The sequence below is a fragment of the Candoia aspera genome, chromosome 3 (genome assembly GCF_035149785.1).
Source record: "Candoia aspera isolate rCanAsp1 chromosome 3, rCanAsp1.hap2, whole genome shotgun sequence".
NCBI classification, from domain to species: domain Eukaryota; kingdom Metazoa; phylum Chordata; class Lepidosauria; order Squamata; family Boidae; genus Candoia; species Candoia aspera.
Window position 1 is genome coordinate 85433733 of NC_086155.1, and position 24090 is coordinate 85457822.

The window sequence follows — 24090 nt, forward strand, 5'->3', positions numbered from 1 at the left end:
GCCCTCATCATCACCTGTTTAGCCTACTAAATCATGCTTTAGATGGGATTCCCTTTGAAGACCATTCAGAGGCTGCAGTTGGTTTGAACTGCAGTGGCCTGTGTGCCAACCTTTGTTTGCCAGTGGGAGCACTTTGCACCAGTGCTGCAGCCCCTATAGTGATTATTAATACTCTTCTGGATGCAATTTAAAGTGCTGGTTCTAACCTGTAAAACCTTACATAGCTTGTCACCAAATTATTTGCAGGACCCCATTCTCCCTTTGAAATGGCCCAGCCAATTTGACCTACCTGGGAAAACCTAATGGCTCCCAGAGGTGAGAGGAGATGAAGCTTGGTGGAGTTGTGTTTTGGTAGCAGAGCCAGTCCTTTGGAACAGCCTTCCAGTAGACATTTGGTTGGCTCCCATCCTGATTGCCTTTTGGCAACAGCTGAAAACAGGGGTCTTCTGGAGGGCACTTGAGACATAATTCAATGTGGGCTGAGTTAGTTTGGCTTTGTTTTGTTCTATTATTATTTATTCTGTTTTTTGAATAATATTTAATTGAAGTATTATTTAAAACCGGTCTGTGAAAGTAACTTTTGTAGTGTTCCTTGTTCTGTGTAGTGATTTAATAGTGCAGGTATACATGCTGAAGGTTATTCAGAAAATGGCCTGGTTACTACACAGAAGATACAGATTCCATGTCTATGGATTAGGCCAAATTTTCTATCCTGTTTTACAGGTTAATTGAGAGAGAGAGGTCTATACCGTGCCCAATGAAATTTCCAGGGGAAGTAAAAAGGTGATTCTCCTGAATGTGATCTCACTCAGCCCAGTTCCTGGCCAGAAAGGAAATAAAAAGATTAGTCTGATTCTTAAGGGACTGGGGAAATCTTCTAGCTGTTCTGGGTGAACAAAGTTTCTTTGAAAACAAAGGCATATTAAAGTGTTAAATTCCAACGAACAGGACTAGAGAATGCTACACAATGTGTACAGTCTCAGGTCATTTCCCCACTAACAATTTATCATGTTTGTAGGTAATTGGAGTCCATAACTAACTCAATCAAAGGGAATCCTGAAATGCACCTTTTCTCCTTCTTAAGAAGTGCTTGGTTAGAATGGAAAACATCAAGAATATAAAGACGATGTAGTTACAGAATACCAAATTAAAAATCAGAACAGGAATCACAGTGAAAAGAGAATTTATCAGAATTTATTTTCAAAAAAAGCACCAGGGAGGTTATTGAGAGGAAAGAAATCATCTTAAATTTGGCTCCTTAAATTTCTGCTGTTTTGCTTGTTTCTAGAAGACCGGGTTATACTTGTACTTTGGTTTGGGGATGGGGGAAAGAGGCTATGAGAATAGGTGCTTTCATGGTGTGGTTCTGTAACTGTTATGGTTTTGAATAATTGCAGTTGTTTGGAAAAACAGCTGTATAAGCCACCACAGAGATTTCTCAAAAGTTGTGCTGCTGAGAATAACTAAACAGATCATAATATTCTAAGTATGGCTGTTGAATGGTTGGTATGTCAAACTCGCCACAAGTCTTTAGCTGTGATACGGCAATAACTCCAAATCCATTAGATAATCTGGATATTGCTGCTATCACTCTTGCAAATATGGCATGGCCAGTAAATACTTTATTAGTATCAGCATTTATATTAGCCCATTTATAGATAATACCTGTGGAAACTTTGTGGGGCTTTAATGTATTTGAAACGTTAACTATAACATCTGCCTCTAGCTATAATAAAATATAATAATCAGGGGAAATGCAGCAATTTTTTGTGGGTTTACCATAAAGATCCAGATTGCAAATATTCTGAGCACATACGTTCTAGACAAGGAAGACTAGTTTGAGCTCTTAGGGATACAGCCATTATATCTATATCTATATCTATCTATATATGGTGGTGAGATTTATTGAAACAAGTTTTCTTTCTTTTTCACAGTTAGTTGGTGACTGCTTTAACAAATGGGCTTTCATATATACTGTAAGAATTGTTGGAGTTTGGATTCCTTAATCTACATGTATAAAGGTTCTTATAATTTTAAAGCATGGCTGATTATATGTATATTTTTTGTGCATACAGTAAATATATGTAATCTTAGTAGATCTGTTTGATGGTGCTCCTTTCACTGTTTTACGTATAGAAAAACACACACATACACGTTAGGAAGAAAATTTTATCCCCCCCCCCCAATGTTGATAAGAGGATTGCCATGGCAACCATACAAATTTCACCTGTACTTTGTTGCTGAGTTCACAGTGTCATTTTTAATTACTGCTATGCAATTAAAAGCAAAAATGAGTAATTTGTGTGAATATGTAATCAATATAATCATCTATGTTTGCACTGAGAATGAATGCAGGCAATTTAGTCCACTAGAATGTGGGATTTGCCCAACTTGGAATTGCTGCTTATTATGTGGAGTCTTCTGTTTTCATTATATTTCTTTATTGTTGTTATTATTATTACTATTATTATTGCAGAACTGTGAGAAACTGGAAAATAATTTTGATGACATCAAGCATACGACTCTTGGTGAGCGTGGAGCCCTTCGAGAAGCAATGAGGTAAGTCTGGGTCACCATAGCAACAGTCACAGATGTGGTAAAGAAAGAGTCATTCTTCATTACTGTGGGAACAAATGAGTTCATTGCCACCATTCAGGCCTATTCTCTAAGGTATTAATTTGTCAGCAGAGAGGCTTCCCTTGAGGCTGTACTTCGGTTTTGAAGCTGCATGAATGCTAAGCCTTCCTACACACTAAAAAACGTAAATGTTTAATTTGTTATGAAAAATGCTTAAGGGGTGCCTTGTTTTATTTTTAGAATAAACTGTGTGAATGAATGAAAATTGTTCATCTAAATTGTGCAAGTATTAAGGAAATTGTACAATGGTTTTTTTTAAGTTAGGCAGCATTTGCTCCTAATTTGTATTTAATTCTCACAATATAGCAGCCTGTATAATTTCTTTTTCTATTAGTCTTTAATGGGATTATACCACTGTATGTTAAAATGAATGACCTCCTTCTTGAAAAGGGGGGAGGGTGTTTTCAACTTTTATGAACCCATTGCTTCACACAGTTCTGTTTATTCACTCAAGTCCCACGTGCTCAGAAGTAAGCGGTAATATTGCAATCTTGCTACAGTCATGCAGAGATGTTCAGCAGATTGATTGGTACAAATGTTTACAACTGCAGGACTGTTTCTATTTTGTAATCCAAGGGATGGTGTTGATTTCCCAGTTTAGGAATGTACAGAAAACAGAAGAATTGTTTTGTTTCAAACTTAGGACAAAACAACCTATAATAAGAGCATTTTGAATTGGTGTTATTCGGATAGAATTAGCTACCTTCATCTTAAAATAATTCCACTTGCCTCTGTAACTCATTCCACTGTCATACCGTACTTGCCATTATCAAGTTTTTCTTAACATTCCAGTGTTAAAATATCTGCTTTCCCTCCTTCCTAATAGGGTGCTTTTGTTTGCTTTGAATGATTGGAGTGGATAGCATCATGTTTAGAAGCAGTACTGCTTCTCTTAAGCCTGATTTGAGAATAGTCTGTCCTCGAACAGGCATCTGTGAGAAGTTTTGAAATATGACACCTCTGAAGTCTTGGAAGCCATTCAAGTCTTTTTCTGCTCAAGTATTAAAACGTCTGGTGTCATATCAAACCCAGGGTATCATTCCAAGATACTTGATGCAGCAAACTATATGAGAACCACACATACAGTAGGCTTAGGAGAAAAGCAGAGACTTACCATTAAATAAAATTAAATAAATGAATAAGGTCAGGTCCATATATTCTGAACTGAGCTGTTTGGCTATGGAAAAAACTTTGGAACCTAATTTGGAGACCTCCCAACCTGTTTCCTAGCATTTCTTAGAATTTTATTTGCTGGTTTGTACATTCCTGAATTATGTTTGAGAAGTATTTGCTTGCTAATTTGCAAATTTAAGATGTAATGGTAAATCATTGTTGAGCATCAAATGAGTATGAAAATTACAACAGAACCTGGCAATCAGAAAAACAGCTCTTAGAACATAAGACATGTTTGATTGTGGGCACCCATCTTTACTTTACTGATATTAACAGAAAAACTAAGTTCAGACCTAGATGGTTGAAACACTAGTTGACAGCTGCTTAGCAAATGAAAATAATTTCATCTTCTTCCTTGAATAATCAAAAGTAGAAAACCTTTTATTCAGACTTAAAAGTACAACCAAGTTTAATTTCTGTCATGAATATGATAATTATTTTTGAACTTTCTTTATATTTATTGTCTCATGGAAAGAGAAACAGCAAGTGGCTGAATGATCAATGTCTTGTACAAAGTAATCTGTAATGGATGAAAAGAGAGGCTGCAAATTTCTGACAGCTGCATTGGTTACTCTCAAAAAGAGTGTAATATGCATTTCAAAATGTATGTCCAACCACAGCAAGTCAATACGTACTGTGGTTGTAATCTGACAATTCATTTTTGGAAGGCTGGGGAATAAGGAAGGGAAAAAAAGTAGATGCACAGACATTATTCAGAAAACTACCAATTTTATTCTATCGGGAAAGCCAGAAGTTTTTTAATTGCTGTGGAACATAGAAAGCAATATTAATATCTTGGTCTGAGTTGGTTTTCATTGCTCTGATTGTCTCTGCAACAATGTATTTAAAGACACAGGATCCTGTGCTTTAAACAGCTTAAGGGAAGAGTTTAAATGTCACGTTTTCTTCATAGCACCTTTGGTCCAAAAGTCATTTGTTTGCTGAAAAACCATGAAAACTACATGTGATAAAAGCGGCAAAGTCTTAAGTTTGATACACTTTCTAAGTGAATCTTTTCCATTATTTTGCTCCTATATTTTTCAGTCAGATTCAACTGAGAAATATCTGTTGCGATGTTATTTACATAGAGCTTAACGTTTTAAAAAAATGCTTAGATTGTGGTAAGATACAAGAATCTTGTCCAGCTCTAACTGGTGGCGCTAGCGGTTATACACAACACCCCTAGCAAGTCATCTTCATATACTGACATGCTGAATTTATAAAGTATGACAGGATGTAGTACCGACAACAGAAGTTCTAAAGCATTAAAATGCTTATTCAATACTAGCAGATCTTCAGTTTTGTATGAACTATACTTAAACAATCTTTAAGTTGCTAATTGTGGTAGCATACACGTGCAAGAATATTTCTGTGTTTTGTTTTCTGATCTGCTGTTTAAAACATACACAAGACAGTCAGTATAGCTTTCAGGTACAGACCAAGGTGGCTTTCAGTTGACGAATAATTCATAGGGAATATCGTATCAATGTATTCCACAATGGTGGTTGTCTCTAGGGCTTTAAAAAGTAATACCACTGCCTTAAATATATTTAAAGTATAAATCAAGAAACCCATAAAAGTCTTGTTTTGAGCTTGATTGCAAGATGGATATTTGAAGAAATTGTCTCCTTTATCCACTGGTGAGAAAGAATGTTTATGTCAAGTTGTTTTTCCAACTTTTATATGGACTTATAAGATTGTATAGGCTTAGGTGGTGCTGTACTTTATATTGTCTGAGACTTCATCTGTAATTTCTTGGGTTTTTTTTTTTCAGTTGGGAATTTTAATTTACTTTGTGAGCTACAGAGATAAATTGGAGAGCAAGCTTTTCTCCTTAGAGAATACTATAGTGAAGGGGGATTATGGGAGTGTAGAGAGATATGATTTCCCCTGAACATTCCTTCAATCACTTGTCTCAAATAAACCAAAATTCTTTAATTTTAACTGACCTAAGGTTACATATTATACATGGTCAGAACTGCCAGTTATAAACTATTGCATTCTGTGGAAATGCCCATTTGAAGTGTGTCTCAACTTGCAGACAATGTATATAACAATTGCATTGCTCCAAATAAAAGAAAGCCTAACTGGCTAGTCCCTGGGATCCCGGCAAACGTGGGAATTGAATTCCTATAATATTAATGCTGGATTTTAAAATTTATTTTATCGAGGCATTTTTCTACATATCTGATATAAAATATAATTGCATGTTATGTCTGCATTTGTGTATTTTGCTACAGTGCTTTATATATTTTGCAGGATTGCTGCTTTGTGTTGCTAGTAAAACAAGCTGGTTTGCTTTCTAAAAATATTATAGTAATTATTACCATTGATATTGCTGAATTTAGTAATGAAATTGAAGATATATTTTGAGGTGGACAAATGCTGGAAGAACCTATAAAATATATTTTACTTTTCCTGCAGATTGCTTAGAAAATCATCTACTTTGCAAGCTGTACTCTTTTCTTGCATAACATACGAAGTATGAAGCTACTATGCTTCACTTGCCCTTTCTTTTTTTCTTTTTAGATTGCAGTCCTATGTGTAATTATCCAAGCAAACATGCTCAGGATTGTGTGGTTCATTTTTCTTTTTGACTTTTCTACCTGTTTCATATTTCCCTGAAATTATAAGTTATTTTGAAGGCCTAAAGTCCTTTCTCTAAACCACATTAAAGGTTGTTTCCATACTAGGATTTGTATGTTCATTGGTGGAAATGAAAATAACACAATGTGTTTTTACTTAGTTATAAATAAGTGCTTTATCAGTGCTTTATAAACACTTTATAATTCATGAGTGCCTTTCCTCAAGGTCTAAATCCTTTGACAGAAATTTGTCATGAGTAAATTCTGTTAATGAAAAATCCCCAGCAATATTAATTATTAGCTTCCTTCTTTCAGGTTCTGCCATTCCTTTTGCTTCCTGGTTCATGGGTATGATGAATTACCTTTAATATTTTTGTGTAGCATATAGAGGAAGTTAATTGGTAATTGCTTTTTTTTAAATAGAAAACTACCACAATTTCACTCTAAAAGAAAGAAAATAAAAACACGATTAGGTAAAACTATTACTTAAATCTCCTCCTCCCCCACATAATAAAATGGATTATTTCTGTTATAGAAGAATTCAGTCCTGAAGCTCCAGTTGTGCTGAACTAGGAACAATTAAAGGAAAAGAAGCTGTAGGGGGAAAGTTTTTAAAAAAACAATTATTAAAGAGTCTCTTCCAATAGGGTGCTTTCCAGAAGTTCTGGAGTACAGTTTCTGTTATCCAAAGCCAGTTAGTTATAGTCCACCACATCTGAAGGATGCCAAAATGAAGACATAAAGCTTCAGGTTTTCCATACTGGGCCAACTATCTTTCCAAATGAGTTTTATTTTATTTTATTTATATTTGTTTTATTTATTCATTATTTTATTTTATTTTATTTTATTTTATTTATTGTTTTATTTTATTTTTCAAGCATTTTTATAAACCAGGGTAAAAAACAAACTAGCAAATTATAGAAAGGACTATTTTGCACTGGATTAATGTTGTATTTGGATTTTCTGTAAAAGTGATCCCTCAGATAGCCAGGCTGTATGCCATAAAGAGCTTCAAAATGATAACCAGATCATTGAGTTACGCCTGGAAGTCAACCAGTAACCAGTGTACCTTGCAGAGCAGCAGGGTCATGTGAGCACAACACAGTGCCACTTCATTGAGAATTGACAGAGGACTATCTCCAGATATAGCCACTCAGTTTTTTCAGGATAAAGCCTGTGTCTGTTCCTCCTGATCCAAATTTGTACAGCCTCCAAGCACTGGGCTAGGAGTTCAACAATATCACCTGGTCGGCCTGGGTTGAGATATACAACTACATATTATCAGCGTACTGGTGATATGTGACCCTAAACTGACAGATGATCTCACCCAGCAGTTTTACGTAGATGTTAAACAGAAGATGGCATAGTATCCACAATTGAGGGGCCATGGATACAATCTCTCTCCACCCGCCAACACCAATTAGAATTGGCCACAGAGAAAAGAGAATCACCACAAAATGGTGCTTCCCATACCTAAGTCTTGGAGCTAGGCCAAAGTATGTTCCATATGGTCAACAATAGGGAAAGCTGCAGAGAGATCAAGGAGCACAAGGATGGGCACCCCACCCCCATCCTCGTTCTGTCACGGCTCATTGATAAGCTCAACCAATGCAGTCTCTGTACTAAACCCCAATCTGAAACCTGACCGACGTGAATCTAGACAATACGCTTCCTCCAGGGACCTCTGGAGGTGAAGCCCAAACAGCTTCTCCACCACATTCCCTAAAATGGGGAGGTTGGTAACTGAATGGCAGTTGTCTAAAACCGTTGGATCCAGCGATGACCTCTTGAGGAAATGGCACACCACAGCCTCCTTCAAGACCAAGGGAACAACTTCCTGAGTAAAAGAGGCTGACACTACTGCATGGATCCAACCACAGGTCAAATAGTGGGTGGCTTTAACCATCCAGGATAGACTTGGATCTAACGGACAGGTTGCCCAGCGAACAGGCTGGAGAACCCTGTCTACTTCCTTGGGTATCACAGAATCAAAGTTGCTCCAGATAACCCTACAAGACACTGCCTTGGCACCTCAACTGGACCTGTCTTGGAGTCCAACTCTGAGTGAATCCAGATTTTCCACCATATCCTTTATGAATACTTTATTATGACTTCAGGCAGCATTCCATAGAAAAGGGCTCATTTGGGAAAGGCCTGCACTCGACACAGAAAGTGGTTTGTAGATAGTGGTTCTTATACTATAAATCCCTTCTTAACTCCATTGATCATTGATAAGAGACATGCACGGGCTAGCATCCCATACATCTTGATCCATGGATGTGTCTTCAAACTTGCAAATACGCATTTGCTGTTGTTTCTTAATTATGGTCCAGCCAATAGTGATTCCATTCTAAAATGTATTTGCATGTGTATTGAGATGAATGCCAAAAACATTTTCATTGTACAGGATTATAACATTCTTGAAAATCATCTGGTATGATTTTGAATTTGTGTATTTGGGGTGGGTGGGTTTGCTGAGGCACAGTTTATTTATTACACATCTTTCTTCTATGAGGTTCAGAGAAAGAGTTAGCTCATTTTCAGAACAACATTGTAATGCAAGTGAAATGAGTAATGTCTTCCTTAGGATTATACAGTGGATTTCATGGATGATCTGGGATTTGATCATAAATCTCCTTTATTTAAATTTGACATGCTTGGATGCCTTCTGCTGAGCCCTGTTGAGTACTTTCTATGCAGCTGACCATGCTTAGTTCCCTATCAGCTGAGAAGCAGATAGTGCTGTCTTCAGAACAGGAGGTTTCCTTTTAAGGATCTAGATTTTTCAGCTGAATGAGAATCTGAGTGGAGTTGGAGAAGAGTAGTCTAGACATTCACCAGGCATAAAACTAGCTTCAGCCCTTTTGGGATCAAGTTGTTCACTAGAAATGATGCAGCTGCAATTATCAGCTCATTATAATGTTGCAGTCCTCCTTTACCACTGCCTTCCTTGAATACCAGTTTCAACAGATACGAATATCTCATATCTCCTGCCCTTGTTATTAAAAGATACTTACTTTACATTAAGATTTAGGCAGTAGTTTTCATTATGAAGATCTCTAGTGGTCCCCCAAAGTGACTGATCTGAGATCAGTGTTCAGCTGTAACATGTCTGCTAGCACGTGGAACCCACCATGTGTTGGTAGAGCTTACGGTTGGTGCTATCATTTTAATTTTATTTTGCAGTATAAGAATAGTGCCCTACAAATGATTATAATATTTTAGTTTTCCACATTTATTAAATTATAGAAATCGATTACAATACTTTTCTGTGATTTAAGAACTTAAACTATGTCCTGCTGTGTTGTGTGATACTTGATGTTGCTCACTGACATTAATAGATGCCATTAAAATTCTGCTTGCTTAGTATCTGACAATTGGAGAAAATTTCAAACAGATTATTTATAAGAAATTTGCTGTATTAAATAATCCTTATTGAATTAACAATTTAATTTGTTAGGCGGGGGTTGTGTGTGTGTGTGTGTGTGTGTGTGTGTGTATGCCTTAGAGTCAGTCTTGACTCCTGGCAACTGTTTGGACTAGTCCCTACAGTTTTCTTGGCAAGATTTTTGGAAATGGATTGCCATTGTCTTCTTCTGAGAGAGAGTGACTGGCCCAAGGTCAGCCAGCTGGCTTTGTGCCTAAGCAGAACTAGAACTCATGATCTCCTGGTTTTTAGCCTGGTGCCTTAACTACCACACCAAACTGGTTCTCTTGTTAGGATTAGCTAAAACTAATTTTTTGAAAAATCAGGTGCTGAAAGTTAATCTTAAATTAATCTTTTAATTTTTACCTGCCTGATTTAAAAAAAAATTTTCCCTGGAAAACAAGTCTATATCCTACTAATCAAGGCTGATAAGAAGTTAAATTGCAAGTTGTGGTGCTGATTTGTACCCTGCTAATTTTCCTTAACAAAAATAGGAATAATTTGCTACTGTATATTAATTTTTTAAAATTATTTATTATAAATATGGAAAATAAATAATATACATTGCTCAATAATAAACAAGTTAAGGGTGTGTGGTGTTTTTATGCCTAAATTATGCCTAAACATATGTTATTTATATTTGTATGTTACTATATTCTAAAAGTTATTACATTTTTTAGAATTGCATTCTGCAGTATTCTAAACATTCTGTTTCCTCAGTTGCAGGTTATACTAGACAACCCTGTGACCTGTTGGGTCATCCTTTGAGAGAAAGTTAGTGCAATCTGACGTGACCAGAATGAACATTAAATTTTAGGCTGACCATTATTTTTTTACCCCAATGCTGGATGATCCCATGATCATCTAAGAAGAGTACATGTCATAAATAGAAAAATTATTGTAGTGGCAAATGAACTTCAATAATATTTACTTACCGAAACAGATAAACAGAATAACCACAGGCAGGCAAAATGGGAGCAACTTCTGACTTCCTGCCGGCTTCCCCACTGACTTTGCTTGTGGGAAGCTGGAAGGGAGCTCGGAAATCACGATCACATGACCATGCAATGCTGCAGTGGCCACAATTTTGCGAATAAAACAACATTGTGGAAATTTCAATTCCCCAGGAGTAATGGGTCCTGGATTTTTAATGCATTCTTTAAGTTAGTGGATTTTAGGTACCTTGATTCAAAAATTGTTGTGGTATAATGTACCGTTTGGGCTAACTTCTTCCCCCAGAAGTGAGGTTAGCTCCATCCCTCTCAACATTCTGCAGATCCTTCAAGACCTGGCTTTGCCTTCAGGCCTGGATCTTGTGATGGCTCCCTTCCTGCGGTTAAGATAATCCTCTCCTGTTTTTGTGTTTTTTATAGTTTTTAATAATAAATGCTTTTAATATATTTATTGGTTTTTTAAATTAAGTGTTGTATGCCACCCAGAGTCATTTTTCTGTGAGATGGGTAGCTATAGAAATTTGATAAATAAATAATTTGAGGGTGCAAATCAATAAACACAATGAGAGTTTTAGTAGTTTATAGATAAAATACTGATACTGTGTGTTTTGGTACAACTATTATGGGATGAGTGGATAATGCCCATGCTGTGTGGTATTTCTCAGTGGGGAAATTTAAATCATTTTAAAAATTCACATTTTAAAAAGTAGAACATTTATCCATACAAACTCTTACGTAACCATCCCTTAAAAAAAAGTATACAATATTTTCTTCAAACTAAACTTTGTTATTCAAGCGTATGTTATTAATTTCTCCTAAAATATCTTTGAGCATGATGGTACTTTAAGCAGCTCCTGACAACTTGTCACTATGTCTCTGAGGGGTAAGGAGGAGCTGCATAATGCATCTTAATCTTAAATTTTGAAAAATAATCTGAAATTTCTCGTATAGTAGATTCATATTGTTTCAAAAGGTAACCACTGTTACAATAAATTTGAATGGATGAAATGGTAATTCTAAAAATGTAGGAGGACATTTAGGTTTTCCAAATTAAGGATCACATAAGAAGAAATATTGGATGAAAAAGGTAATTTCTTCTCTCTGCCATACTTCTTATTAAATTGGGAGCTCAATGCATAGCTTTATAAAATCTAATTGTTTCCTGCCTGATCCTAAAAATGCTAAGCAGGGTTGGACCACAAATATCCCAGAACTGTAGGTTTTAAACAGTGAAGTAAATAAACTTTCTCTCTGGAGAAGGAAATGGCAAACTCCTTCTGCACTGTTCCCCAAAAAACAACATGAATGAAGTCACCAGAAGTTAAACCAACTCAAGGGAGACTTTATTTATTAGAGGGAGTGGTGACTACATTTTTACAGAACATCTAAAACATACCGATGCTGGGATCTGACATGTTGCAGACATGTCACATATACAGCATCTTCCAGCAAAATGGATACCCCCCAACTTTATCAAAAAGTGCCTGACCACTCAACCCACTACAACCCAACCAACAGAAGCTATGAAAAGGGTAACACTGCCATACATCAGAAACATCTCAGAAACATCTTAGAAACTACCAACAGACTGTTACAACCACATGGCATCACTGTAGCACATAAACCAAGTAACACTCTTCAAAGCATCCTAAGTAACCCAAAAGACCCAGTAGCCCAAGAAGAAAAAAACAGGAGTTATCTACAACATACAGTGTAAGAACTGTAGCAGCCATTATGTAGGACAGACAGGCAGAAGACTAGCAGAGCGCATCCATGAACACCAACTAGCAGTCAGAAGACATGATGAAAACTCCTTACTCTCACAACACTTGGACAGACTCAACCATAGTTTCAACTGGGAAACAGCTTCCTAAACCAAGCCAAATCCAAAAACGCCAGAGAATTCCTGGAAGCCTGGCACTCAGACAAAGCAGCCATCAACAGACACATAGAGGTAAATAACATTGACATACCATTCAAAAGAGACAATAGAAAAGCCAAAAGACCAGTATACTCCCTTGCCAGCAATCAACACCCAGATATGCAAAAATCAACACTAGGATTAACACCAGATGAACCATCAAACAGCACAATACACCCTAATCAAGGAACTATTAACTCAGGCAATCAGATACAGGTAGGATGAGTCCAAACTATCCCAGGCCTTTTCAATAATGATGAATTTTATAGTTCTTAGCTGCTTTAATATGTGTATTTTAAAGAGAAGGCAAAATGCTTCCTAAACTTGCCGTATCTCTGCTTAGTTCATCATTCAAAATTCTGAGTTTGATTTGATTTTTTTTACAACCTAACTCTGTATAAAACTGACCTGTGTGTGTCTGAGAGTCACTTCAGTCATTTATTTGAAAGCATGGTATGGAAGTTCTTAGCAGAGCATTTGCTCGGTTTATTTCATGGTTTTAATATGAGTGTTTAGAGCTTTGTATCTTCCTCGGCATGGAAGGGTCACCATACTGTTTCTAAATACTGAAAGTGGTGACATACACTTACGGATTTTCATCCCCTGCCCATTCAGTCCTTTCAACCAAACTTGGAAGCTGGCATGTTCTTAACTAAAATGTATTGAAAAGGGAGGACAAACTAGACCATATTTTTATTGGTATGCAAATAATGCTGAGCACGTAGAGGCCTGTTAAGTGTTACAGAGCAGTATTAACATATGTGGTCCCATTTTCACTTTTTCTTTTCCAGAGCAAATTATTATTTTATTAAAATGAAGATACCAAATCCTTGAAGTAAAATATATTATGTAAGGTATAATTATCTCATTTAAGCAACTGAGGTTATTAGCCTACATATGAAGCCTTTAAGATAACTTCCATTTGCACTTAAATTCTAACTGCGGTTTTGACACATTATCTAGGGAGAATGCCACATTTCCTGCTGTGCTAAACTTACTGAAACAAATAGAAAAAAACAGCATTGCTGTGCACTATCCCTGCTTTACTATTTTGTAATTGGACAGCACAACAGGAATGACACTTCTTTGTAACATTGAGTTACTGTGATGATCTTGTGATTTCATGCTCTTAGCATAAGGCTGGTTGGAATTGTCTTATATCAAGGATAAAAAGAGGATAGCTGGAAAGGAAAATAGGCGATTAAAAGAATCTTCTTGGCAGTAAAGCTTGAATATATTTGGTAGGAAAATTCAAAATATATCAAGACACTATTGATTGAAAAATGGTATTTTCAAGCAAACAACAAATCTAAATTGCTTGCCTCTGTTATGGTGGTATCTAGACTGCCTAATATGCTCGACTGTAAGGATAAAGAATATGATGAGATCATAACTTCGGAAACTCAGCAGGCATCTGAGTGAGGGTTATAACTCTGAGCAACAGTCTGATGGCATCAATTGCAAAGCTCAAAAATGGAGTTCTAGCTGAAGGCCATGATCTGACTTTATTGATTAATCTCATTTATATATAGTTCTTCATTCAATGAGCTCCAAGTGATATATATGGCTCTTCCCTTTCCCATTTTATCCTCACAAATAACCCTGTGAGGCAAGTTAGGCTGGAGGATAGAAACTAACCCAAAGTTCATTGCTGCATAGACATTTGAATTCACATCTTCCTTGGGACAGTTAAATTCTAACCACTACATTATATTGGCTTTTTAGTTTGGTTGTTCTGTGTCAGGAAAGCTTAATTGTTAGGTAGGGATCCATACAAGAAAAGGGGTGAAATTTGATATCGTACTAATTCAGATTCTGCTAAAGAACTAGATAAGAGTTTTAATTATTTACCAGGGTACATAGGCTGACTGGACGAGAAGTAAACTGGTCCATCTCTTGTTTAGATTTCTGATCTCATATGTACTAGAGATCTTATGGGAGCTGCGATGTCTCATAATGTGTAACAGGAGAAAACACTGTTTGCCTTGCATTGATTTAGAGTATGCTTCCCATTTATTCCACGTCCATAAATCGAAACCTAGCTAGACTACCTTGAATAGGGGAAAGCAACTTTTCTGTGGCAGTGCATGCATCAAGAATGGCGTATTTTAGTGCTTCCATTGCATCTCCAATTAGTTCTCCAGCAGAGCCATTTTTCAGGGTGGCCTGCCCCACTGAATGAAACCTTTAGAGGCCTAGCTATGACAGGTTAGTTAGGTAATAGAATTATATGAATTTATGGTCACTTGAATGCTGCTGTTTCTACTGAACCAGATGAGGTATCTTATCCAGTCTTATGGGGTCAATTTCGGTGATTAAAGGCTGACAAGGTACTAGTAGTCTTATTTATTAGATGTATACTTTTCTCTAGGATTTACATGTGGCATATATAATACTCCCTCCTCCATTTACTTCTTGTGGGGGCTCAGTTGAGCTGAGAGAAAGTGATTAGTGCAGTCATACAGTGAGTTTCCATTGCTGTGGGTGGACTTGAACATACTTCTCCCTAGTCTTAGTCTAGCACCGTAGTCTACACCACACCAGCTATTTAGTCCCTTGACCCTTGTTAATTTTTTGTATAAGCCATTGAAGGCTCATTCATAGGGAATTGGTAAGGAATATTAACATTGTTTGGTATGTCAGTAATGCTCTTCCCTTGTGGCTATGATACATGCATTTGTGCTTTCCTGGAGATAAATCTGGAAGTTGCTACTGGGATAGAATGCAGTGTCACAAATACCGACTGGCAGTCCATTTATTTTAAGAACTTAATTTAAAGAGAGAAAAAAAGATTGGAGACTAGCTCATTCTTATTTGTGTGGGATTGAAAGATGGTCTATTCAACAATGGCTTTAACTAGGGGTTCTTTTAAAGGAATTGGCAATAGGATCCATATATAAGATCTTTTGAAAACAATAAGCTATGGCTTAAAACCTAAGTACAATGCCTGCCTTCCTCATAATTCTTCCCTGGTTTTAGAGAGAAGGTTGCTAGAGAAGGAATACTTCAGAGATAATAATAATGCTGACAACTCATTCATTATCCTTATGTTCCAGAACCACCAGCTTGTATTAGTTTAAGTATCTGGGCTCATCTAGGAAAAATAAACCTTAATCGTAAATAGTCAAAAGAGTACTTGTGAGTGATGAGAAAATGAAAAGAGTTTTAGAAGTGTTCATAGATGCCATCATACAGTTGAATGGGATCTCTCCATTTTTCCTTGAGAACTATATATTAGTATGCTGCATTTTTCTTCTTTAATGAAAAAAATATCCTTTTGTGTGCGGTTAGCAAGTGAAATTATACTAAAGCTCTCTCAAACAGGTTGGTTTGTGATTTTGAGAAAAAAAATGCATTATGTGAACATTGTTGAGGTCTTAGGGCAATGCCTTGTGGTAACAAACACAAAAGGCAGATCAGTCGGAGATAAAGATCAGAACCACAGAATGACAAAACTTGTTCATTCCTGGATATAGTGGATCAGAGTGTTCTGTTCAAGATTTGGATTGCTTTGATGACTTGTGCTGCCACTGACATTGAGATGTTGCTTTCACTCACCAGCAAAATCCCCAGCAAAGCCGCTGAATCTTTATGATAACAAACGTGGCAGTTGCTTCTCTTGCTTCCTAACACATTGGCACAGGGAAAGTATATAGTGTAATCCGAGTTTCTGATGCTGCCCAGATGTAGCTTTAGCAGTCTGAATAGTAAAGATTAAAGAAAATCAGGCTCTGTATTAAAAAGGAATAAAATGCCACCACTAGCATGATCTGACTAGTAGTATGTTTACATCGACAAGCTTGTGTTTTGTAATAGACTATGAAACAAACCAAAATAGTGTGGTGAGCTTTGGATGGGCGGGGGAAATCATATATGAAATCTGAAGCTACTGAAACTGAGTAGTCCAGAAAATGGTCTTGACAGTACTGGCTGGATTGGAGAGTCAGTTCCTTTCACCATACTGCTGAATTCCAGAGGCACAGTTGCTGAGAACTATCACATAGAAGTATAACAGAAGTTCTAAAATAGGCTTGACCAAGTTTAAAAAAGAACCTATCTCAGTCCTCCCCCAATGGGGATAAAACAGTTCTACCCATGTGGTGGGTTCCAGCATAGCTAGTTTGGCATACCCCCTATTTCATTCTTGGGACAAAAAAGGAGTAGTCCCAGTCAACAAAATGTAGCTCAATAGGATCACGTGTTTTATCTGGCAGGTGGAAGATTGCACTGTTGAATGCTCTGCTATTTACAAGAATACCCTGCACATGCAGACATGCATGCATATACACACAAACCTACACAGCTTGTTTCCTGAATGTTTCAACCCTACTGTTTTTTCCCCCTGAGATGTTACCTCTAAATATTTATGGAGATTTCTTTTTAAAAAATATAGGAGTGCTTTCAGACAAACATTTCTCATTAAAAAGCTGTAGCAAATGCGGTTGTAGCTAAGGTGGATTGCTTCTGAATAATTCTTACAGTAGGTCTATAAGATAAGCCAGTGTTTTGTGTTGCAGGTAAGATGAAATGGGGGGTGGGGGAGGAGCAGGGCTGTTGCTAAATCATAGTCTCAAGATTCTTCCTTTTGTTGCCAAGTTATAAATATGTGTAGGTTTCCATTCATGCAGTTGGCCTTCATCACATGAATCTATGCCATATAGGTGGCGATATCACAGATAACATAAATCAACAAAGAGCGTCTACATGGAGTGTGATAAAAACAATTTACTTCATTTTAGTGTATTATAAAATTGGTATAACCAGGGCCTGCAAAGCACAGATTAATTTGACTGAATCCAAGATTTTGTTTCTGCCCGTGCAACCTGTTGCATTAAATGAACTGTTTATTGTGGCTGCATTTAGCTAGATGTTAATTGTGTGGATTGTTTTGCTAGTGCTTTCACAACTGTAAGTAGAATAATGCCATCTTTTGACTTTTTTTCCCAGCAAAATAATACTGGATACAACTGATTTAATGTTATAGCAAGATACTGATGTATTATTTCTTATATCTATATGTAAGCATGAATGCTAAAGCAGTGCGCAGTCTGCCTGAAGCTGCTTAGTTAGGGTTTTGCAGTTGCTGTTTTTGATGCAAAGCTGGGATACTAAACAAAGAAAGAAACAAAGAAACAAATAAAGAAATAGTCAATTGTGGAACAACTGCATGGTGTGCTATATCTTGAATTAATATAGCAAACACCCCGTTGGTTTTTAAATCAATGGCAGACTGTCAATTGCAGGTAAAATGAATGCCATGGTAAAAGTAGAGCCTTTAGGACTGCGTAACAGTGTGTTCAAGCTCCCCCAGTGATCTGTGGCATGGGAAGAGGGTGTCATAAGCATCTCCTTCTTTTTGGCTGTGAAACAGTGGGCAGTACAAAATCCAGACCTTAATCCTCTCTTTTCTCAAATTATTGTTATGTGTGCATGCATAACAAAGTTTCAGTGATGCATGGTCTGCTGCAGCTGATTATACTGCACAAAATTCCTTTTCTATGGTAGCATAATGTTACCTAGGGAACAGCTTATGGCTGACAGATACAGCAGTGCCACAAATTAATTTCATAGTTATCAGGATGTAGGGTGATAACAGCAACATGAACTGCTGTGAAATTACCATTGTTCCCATGGAGTTACAGTGTAATTATGACTTTTGAAGCAATTTCGCAAATAAAAGCATGCCATCCTTGTAGGTATTGGGATCTGTTTATTTGTTTTGTTTTGTTTGTTTGCTTCTTTCTTTCTGTTGTTTTCTCTTTTACAGTACTTCACATTTCTTGACAATGTAACTGAAACTTTAAAATAAAATGGGGTAGCAATGAAATAAGTGTAGAACAAAAATCTGTTCTTCATGATATTTGAATCTGAAAGCATCAAATTAGAAACTTGAAATTAGCAGAAAACCAAGCCACTGCTGTTTTTGGGTTATTTCCAGCAATAGCATGCTGGCAAGAACAAAAGACATTCTTACAGTGTCTCCTTCCCCAGAAATATTCAAATATCAAAAGAAAAGACAGTTGTGAATAGTCATTATTAAAAGGGATTCTTGTACTGGTTTGCCATGTTGGATGTAAAAATTTCTTTTCCAAAGACTGTAAAATCATGGTTATCTATATGACAGTTAAAAACATAATATTAATGCATTTTCTATTATTACTGTTGTTATTAGGTATGAGTTTTTAGTTATATATTTATTATACTTTATGTCACACCCACTTTTCTTTTCTTCTCTCTTTTCACTATTTCTCTTCTCCCTGATGAAACTTAAATTCTAAGTTCCTTCAGTGAAGATTTAATAATAGTTATATAATTATCTATAATACTTTTTTGGTATTGGGAGGTAAAAAAGTTTAGTATGTTGATTGTTATATGCAGTTATCCTATCAAAGTTGTTTCTGATATCGGTACCTTTTTACTTTACATATAATAAAGCCAGGTTTATAGTTGCTTTCTTAAATCTTTAATGCTTTCTCAAAGTAGCATTAAAACCTTAAAATGGGAACGGAGAACCTGTGGTTATGGTAAGACTTTTATTAAAAATTAATTGGTTGGCATCCTTTAGCTTCTATTAGTTTAAGTTTCTTATTTTGTGCACTGATTTGTACTGGTAATCATATGTAACATGACCCATGTATGTGCATGTAAGATCAAACTGGATATCTGGACACATGCATTTTGGGCATATCATTCCTACCAGCTGTCCTTTCATCTTGCCTATGTACAAAGTTTTCTGGATCTGGTTTATTTTCAGAGAATGTGTTACTTAAGGGAACACAAGCCAATGACTTATTCAAATTACAGCCCTTAATTTAATTGAACAAATATCCTATGAGTTGTATATAAAGGCATTGGATAGCAGATTCTTGACCATTAGAATGTTGCTACTATTGTTTTACCAGAACTAGTGATTGGCTTCATATCTTTGCTACTTATATACCTTAATATCTTGGTTAAGGTGCTAGACTTGAATTGAGGGCACCTAGGTTCAAGTCCCTTGTTGGTTGTGGACCTTAGTGGATTACTTTGGACCAATCACATTCTTTCAATCTAATTTACCTCACAAAGCTATTGTTGTGAAGATAAAACTAGAGGGAGATTTTTCCGTATGCCACACTGAGCTTTAAGAAAAAATTGGGATAATTTATTTTTCAAGGAACATGTGTGGCAATACCTCCTTCATCCCCCCCCCCCCACAACAACCCTGTGAGGTAGGTTGGGCTGAAAGAAAGTAAAAGAAAGAAAGCCCAAAGTCACTGAAAGTAGACTTGAACCTGGGTCTCCCCAGCCCAAGTCAAATCCCTTAGCTATGCCATATAAATGCAATAATGCAATAAAGAAATTAGCTTCCAATTTTCATATCATGGAAATGTGATTGCAGCTGGGATCAGGTTGTGTTAGACTTACACATTCTGGTAAAATGTACCATTTTCCTTGCATTTTTGCATGGGCCATTCATCAGGGAGAAACTTTAATTCCCCTGCCAACATATCAGAATCAGAAATAAGGACATGGTTATTGTGCATTATTAACTTGGTATTTTGCTTCTCCCTCTAGAACATCTTCTAACTCTCTTGCCCTCAGGTATCGGATCTTCATGGAGGTCCAACTAAACCAGACATCTGTATAATAAGATTATTATATTAACATCAGAGTAACAGAATTTTTACAGCCCAGTTAGGAGAGGCTTTCTGGGCCACTTTCCAATTTTGATGAGGCTAAAATTAAAGTAGACAAAATTTTAAAGAATGGGAAAAGTGCACTTCCAAAATAAGCAGAGGCATCAATAGCATATTGTATGCTTTTCCTTGTATGCTTAGTTGTATATACTGCCCATTGTACATCTTGTTTATGCAGTTTAGTCTAGTGGTTAAGGTGCTGGGCTAGAAACCAGGAGACTGTGAGTTCTAGTTCCGCCTCAGGCATGAAAGCCGGCTGGGTGACTTTGGGTCAGTCACTCTCTCTCAGCCCAACTCACCTCATGGGGTTGTTGTTGTGGGAAAATAGGAGGAGGAAGGAGTATTAGGTATGTTTGCCGCCTTGAGTTATTTATAAAAATAATAAAGGCCAGATAGAAAATAAGTAAGTAAGTAAGTAAGTAAATAAATATCAGTCAGATTTATACCTGCTGCAATCTCACAGACTTTCAGCAGCTTGCATAATTAAGAGCAGCAACAATAACAAAGAGAGTCAATATTAAGGCTTCCATGGTAGAACTAAAAGGAAACGGATAAACCATAACATAAACCAAAAAGAAATAATCCTGAATGTCTTCTCACTCATTGTAAGTCCTCTGAAATAACTCAATTAGTTATTAATAACTCACTCAAAAGTTTCTGGAAGGCCAAAACTGGGGACCAGCCTTCTTTCATAGGGGAAACCTTTTCATAGTATAAGTGCTGCCACTGAAAAGTGAATCACCTCTTCATGTACATTGTGGAAATGGGGGATCTCCAGCATTTTCTCTTGTGTCATGTTCCCCGTTGCAAGGCAAAAGTGCATCACAACGGGGAACATGCACATCAGGAAAGAGGAAGGGATAACCATTATCCTTTAAACACACACATCATCCCTTAAGCACCCAAACCCATAAATAAATCAACAGGACAAATGAACCACACCTAGGACAGGATCTGGAAACCATTAACAGATCGGAAGAACTCCCACCCATTACCCCGGGGGACGCACCTGCAGCGGACGGAGACAAGGAGACAAAGGGGAACGTCGGAGATCGCCCGAATCGCCCATCGTCGGACCCATACCAACGCTAATCACCCATCCGGACCTGGATTGGGGGACAATAGGGGATGGAGGGGGACAAGGTCCACCACCGGGGTATAAACGGGAGACCCCGATACCACACCCGCATTCCCGTCTTTTTCTCCGCATGCATTCTGTTTCAATAAACCCGGAAATCCTTAAACCCTTTTCGTGAGTCCGCGTGTTAATTGGAGCAAGGCTGCCTGACATCTTGGGACATACAACGTGGGTGGTTCAGTTCCAGCTAGAGGAGCTGGCCCTGCATATATCTCAGCACCAAGCCATGTAGGGCTTTATAGGGAATGGCCAGCAGTTTGAATTGCACCTGAAAGCTAATAGGAAGCCCATGCAAGGCTGTTCCAATACAGGTATAATAGGCTTATGGCATTTTATAATCTCTACACACAGATGCTCAGAAGTAAGTAAGGGCATCAGTTCAAAACCCTGCCTTTCTCCAAACCTACTCCTACAAAAGTCCCACTAAATTCAAAGGAGTTCACACCTGCACTTTATGAGATCACAGTCTGCTTACAGAGAATTGAACCATTTATAATATATAAACTTATATACCATTGGCACCCTGGAGAAGATGCTGATGCTAGGCAGAGTGGAAGGCAAAAGGAAGAGGGGCCGACCAAGGGCAAGGTGGATGGATGATATTCTAGAGGTGACGGACTCGTCCCTGGGGGAGCTGGGGGTGTTGAGGACCGACAGGAAGCTCTGGCGTGGGCTGGTCCATGAAGTCACGAAGAGTCGGAAGCGACTGAACGAATAAACAACAACATATACCATTGGCTTATAAAGTATATCAGCAAAATTTCATCAGGGGAAAAAAATACATTTACAATGTCTGGTTGTATTGCTTGCATCAGAACTTTATCAAAATATAGCTAGACCCATTCACAAATCTCTTTGCTCTGCTCCCAGCCATCCTGAGGTCCTGGATTCAAATGGATTAAGTAGTTAAACTGCAGATGGGAAGCAATTAGCTGAAGTGGTTAATTTACCACTATGAAATTGCTTTTTCCCCTAATTGTCTACAAAAATACCTTGGTTTTAAGTGGAAGGAAAATCCTTCATTGATAAAATGGGCATAAAATGAATATGTCCATAAGAAGCCATCTGAAAGGAAATAAGAAAAAAATATTGCTATTTTATAATAATAATAATTTCTTTAGAAGAAAATTATAATTTGGCCACAGCTGCTCCTGGTTTGGAAAACAGACACTCATGAAAGGATTGTACTATCATTAGAAAGCGTCTTGTGTGATTCCTAATGACAAACATGTAGAGATTAATATACAGTCATCCATAACTGGAAATGTAGATTTGTATGTGGAACCCACATTTATTATTCTATTTGTGTTTCCAGGGGGAAAAAAAAATCAAACACAATCTGAAACCCTTTATCAAACTCACTTTACAAAGTAAAAAAAAAAAAAGCAAAAAGGACTGCAGTGGAATTTTCATGCTAAACAAGTACATAATAGATTTCCAAAAAGTACCTGGAAAACTGGTATTCTGGTTTATTTTCAGGACTGCAATTTAAGACAACCTTAGTTTCCCATTGTGTGGACATCAAAAGAAACGATGCCACTGTAAAACTGAATTCAGAGGTTTGTGTGCTTTTCTTCTTGGAAATAAATGAAAAAAAGATGGAAATACAGAGTGAAGGAACAAATGAAAGGGTAAAATATAGTTTCTTCTCAGATTACATGTAAATGCCGTGTTAGTATCAGTAGTCCATTGATTGCAGATACAAAAAGATCAGGCAAAGTTGAAATCACAGTAGGTATTTGTTTAATTGATGAAGACATGCTTTTGAAATCAACAGGATTATTTGTGTATTCAGGTGGTTTGCTAGATTGAGTCTCTAGCATGTACTGTCTTCTCTTCACCCCTACCCTCTGCCTTTTACATTACAGACAGGTCTCTGTTGCACTTTTGAAGTTGTCTTGGTTGGCAAAGGAGTTGCTTTACAATGGGGCAAATGCATTCAGCATTGTGTTTCTTGTACGCCACTTTCCATGTATTGCTCCTGCCGCATGGCTGGTGGGCTGACCCTGAAAGAGCTCATGTGCTGACAGCACTCCAGGGATCTATTCTAAGTTCCATCCAGAGAATACCTGCTAAGACCACTAATGCTTGTTTCACGCTAAGGACGGTCCTCATCTTGTGTGAGTACATTTCTGCAAGGAATAGAATTGATAATTAATGCATGTTCCTCCGTGTAAAATAGGATAATCTCTGACAGATGGTGGTTTTTAACAAGAACACTACAGCAATTCAGATCAGACTAAGTATGTTTTATTGCTGTCTCCCCCTCCCTCTGTCTTTCACTCTCTCACACACATATGCATGGAGGGTTGAAAAAGGCCCTTAGAAGAGATGTAAATTCTGTTTGGATATTATCTTACAAGCAATCATGGGTTTTTTATTTGTTTATTACATTTTTATCTTGCTTCTTCTCTAGGGACTCAAGACTATGCATGTAGTTTCACCCTTCTTCATTTAATCCTCACAACATGCTAGTGGGGTAGGTTAGATTAAAAGATGCTGCCATGCTTGAATAGTTTAATTTTTTTTTTTGCAAGCTTAATACAAACTTTAATCACTAGGCTATCCAAATATTGC

The 24090-nt window shown here is 37.1% G+C and overlaps 1 protein-coding gene across 1 annotated transcript in view; it reads left to right on the forward strand.

The window, feature by feature from the left end:
• DPYD (dihydropyrimidine dehydrogenase) overlaps positions 1 to 24090 on the forward strand; it is a 643333-nt gene that overhangs the window by 80956 nt on the left and 538287 nt on the right. The window contains exon 3 of the mRNA XM_063298272.1: positions 2477 to 2559. Coding sequence (XP_063154342.1) covers positions 2477 to 2559 — 83 coding nt within the window. The remainder of the gene's footprint in view (positions 1 to 2476; positions 2560 to 24090) is intronic.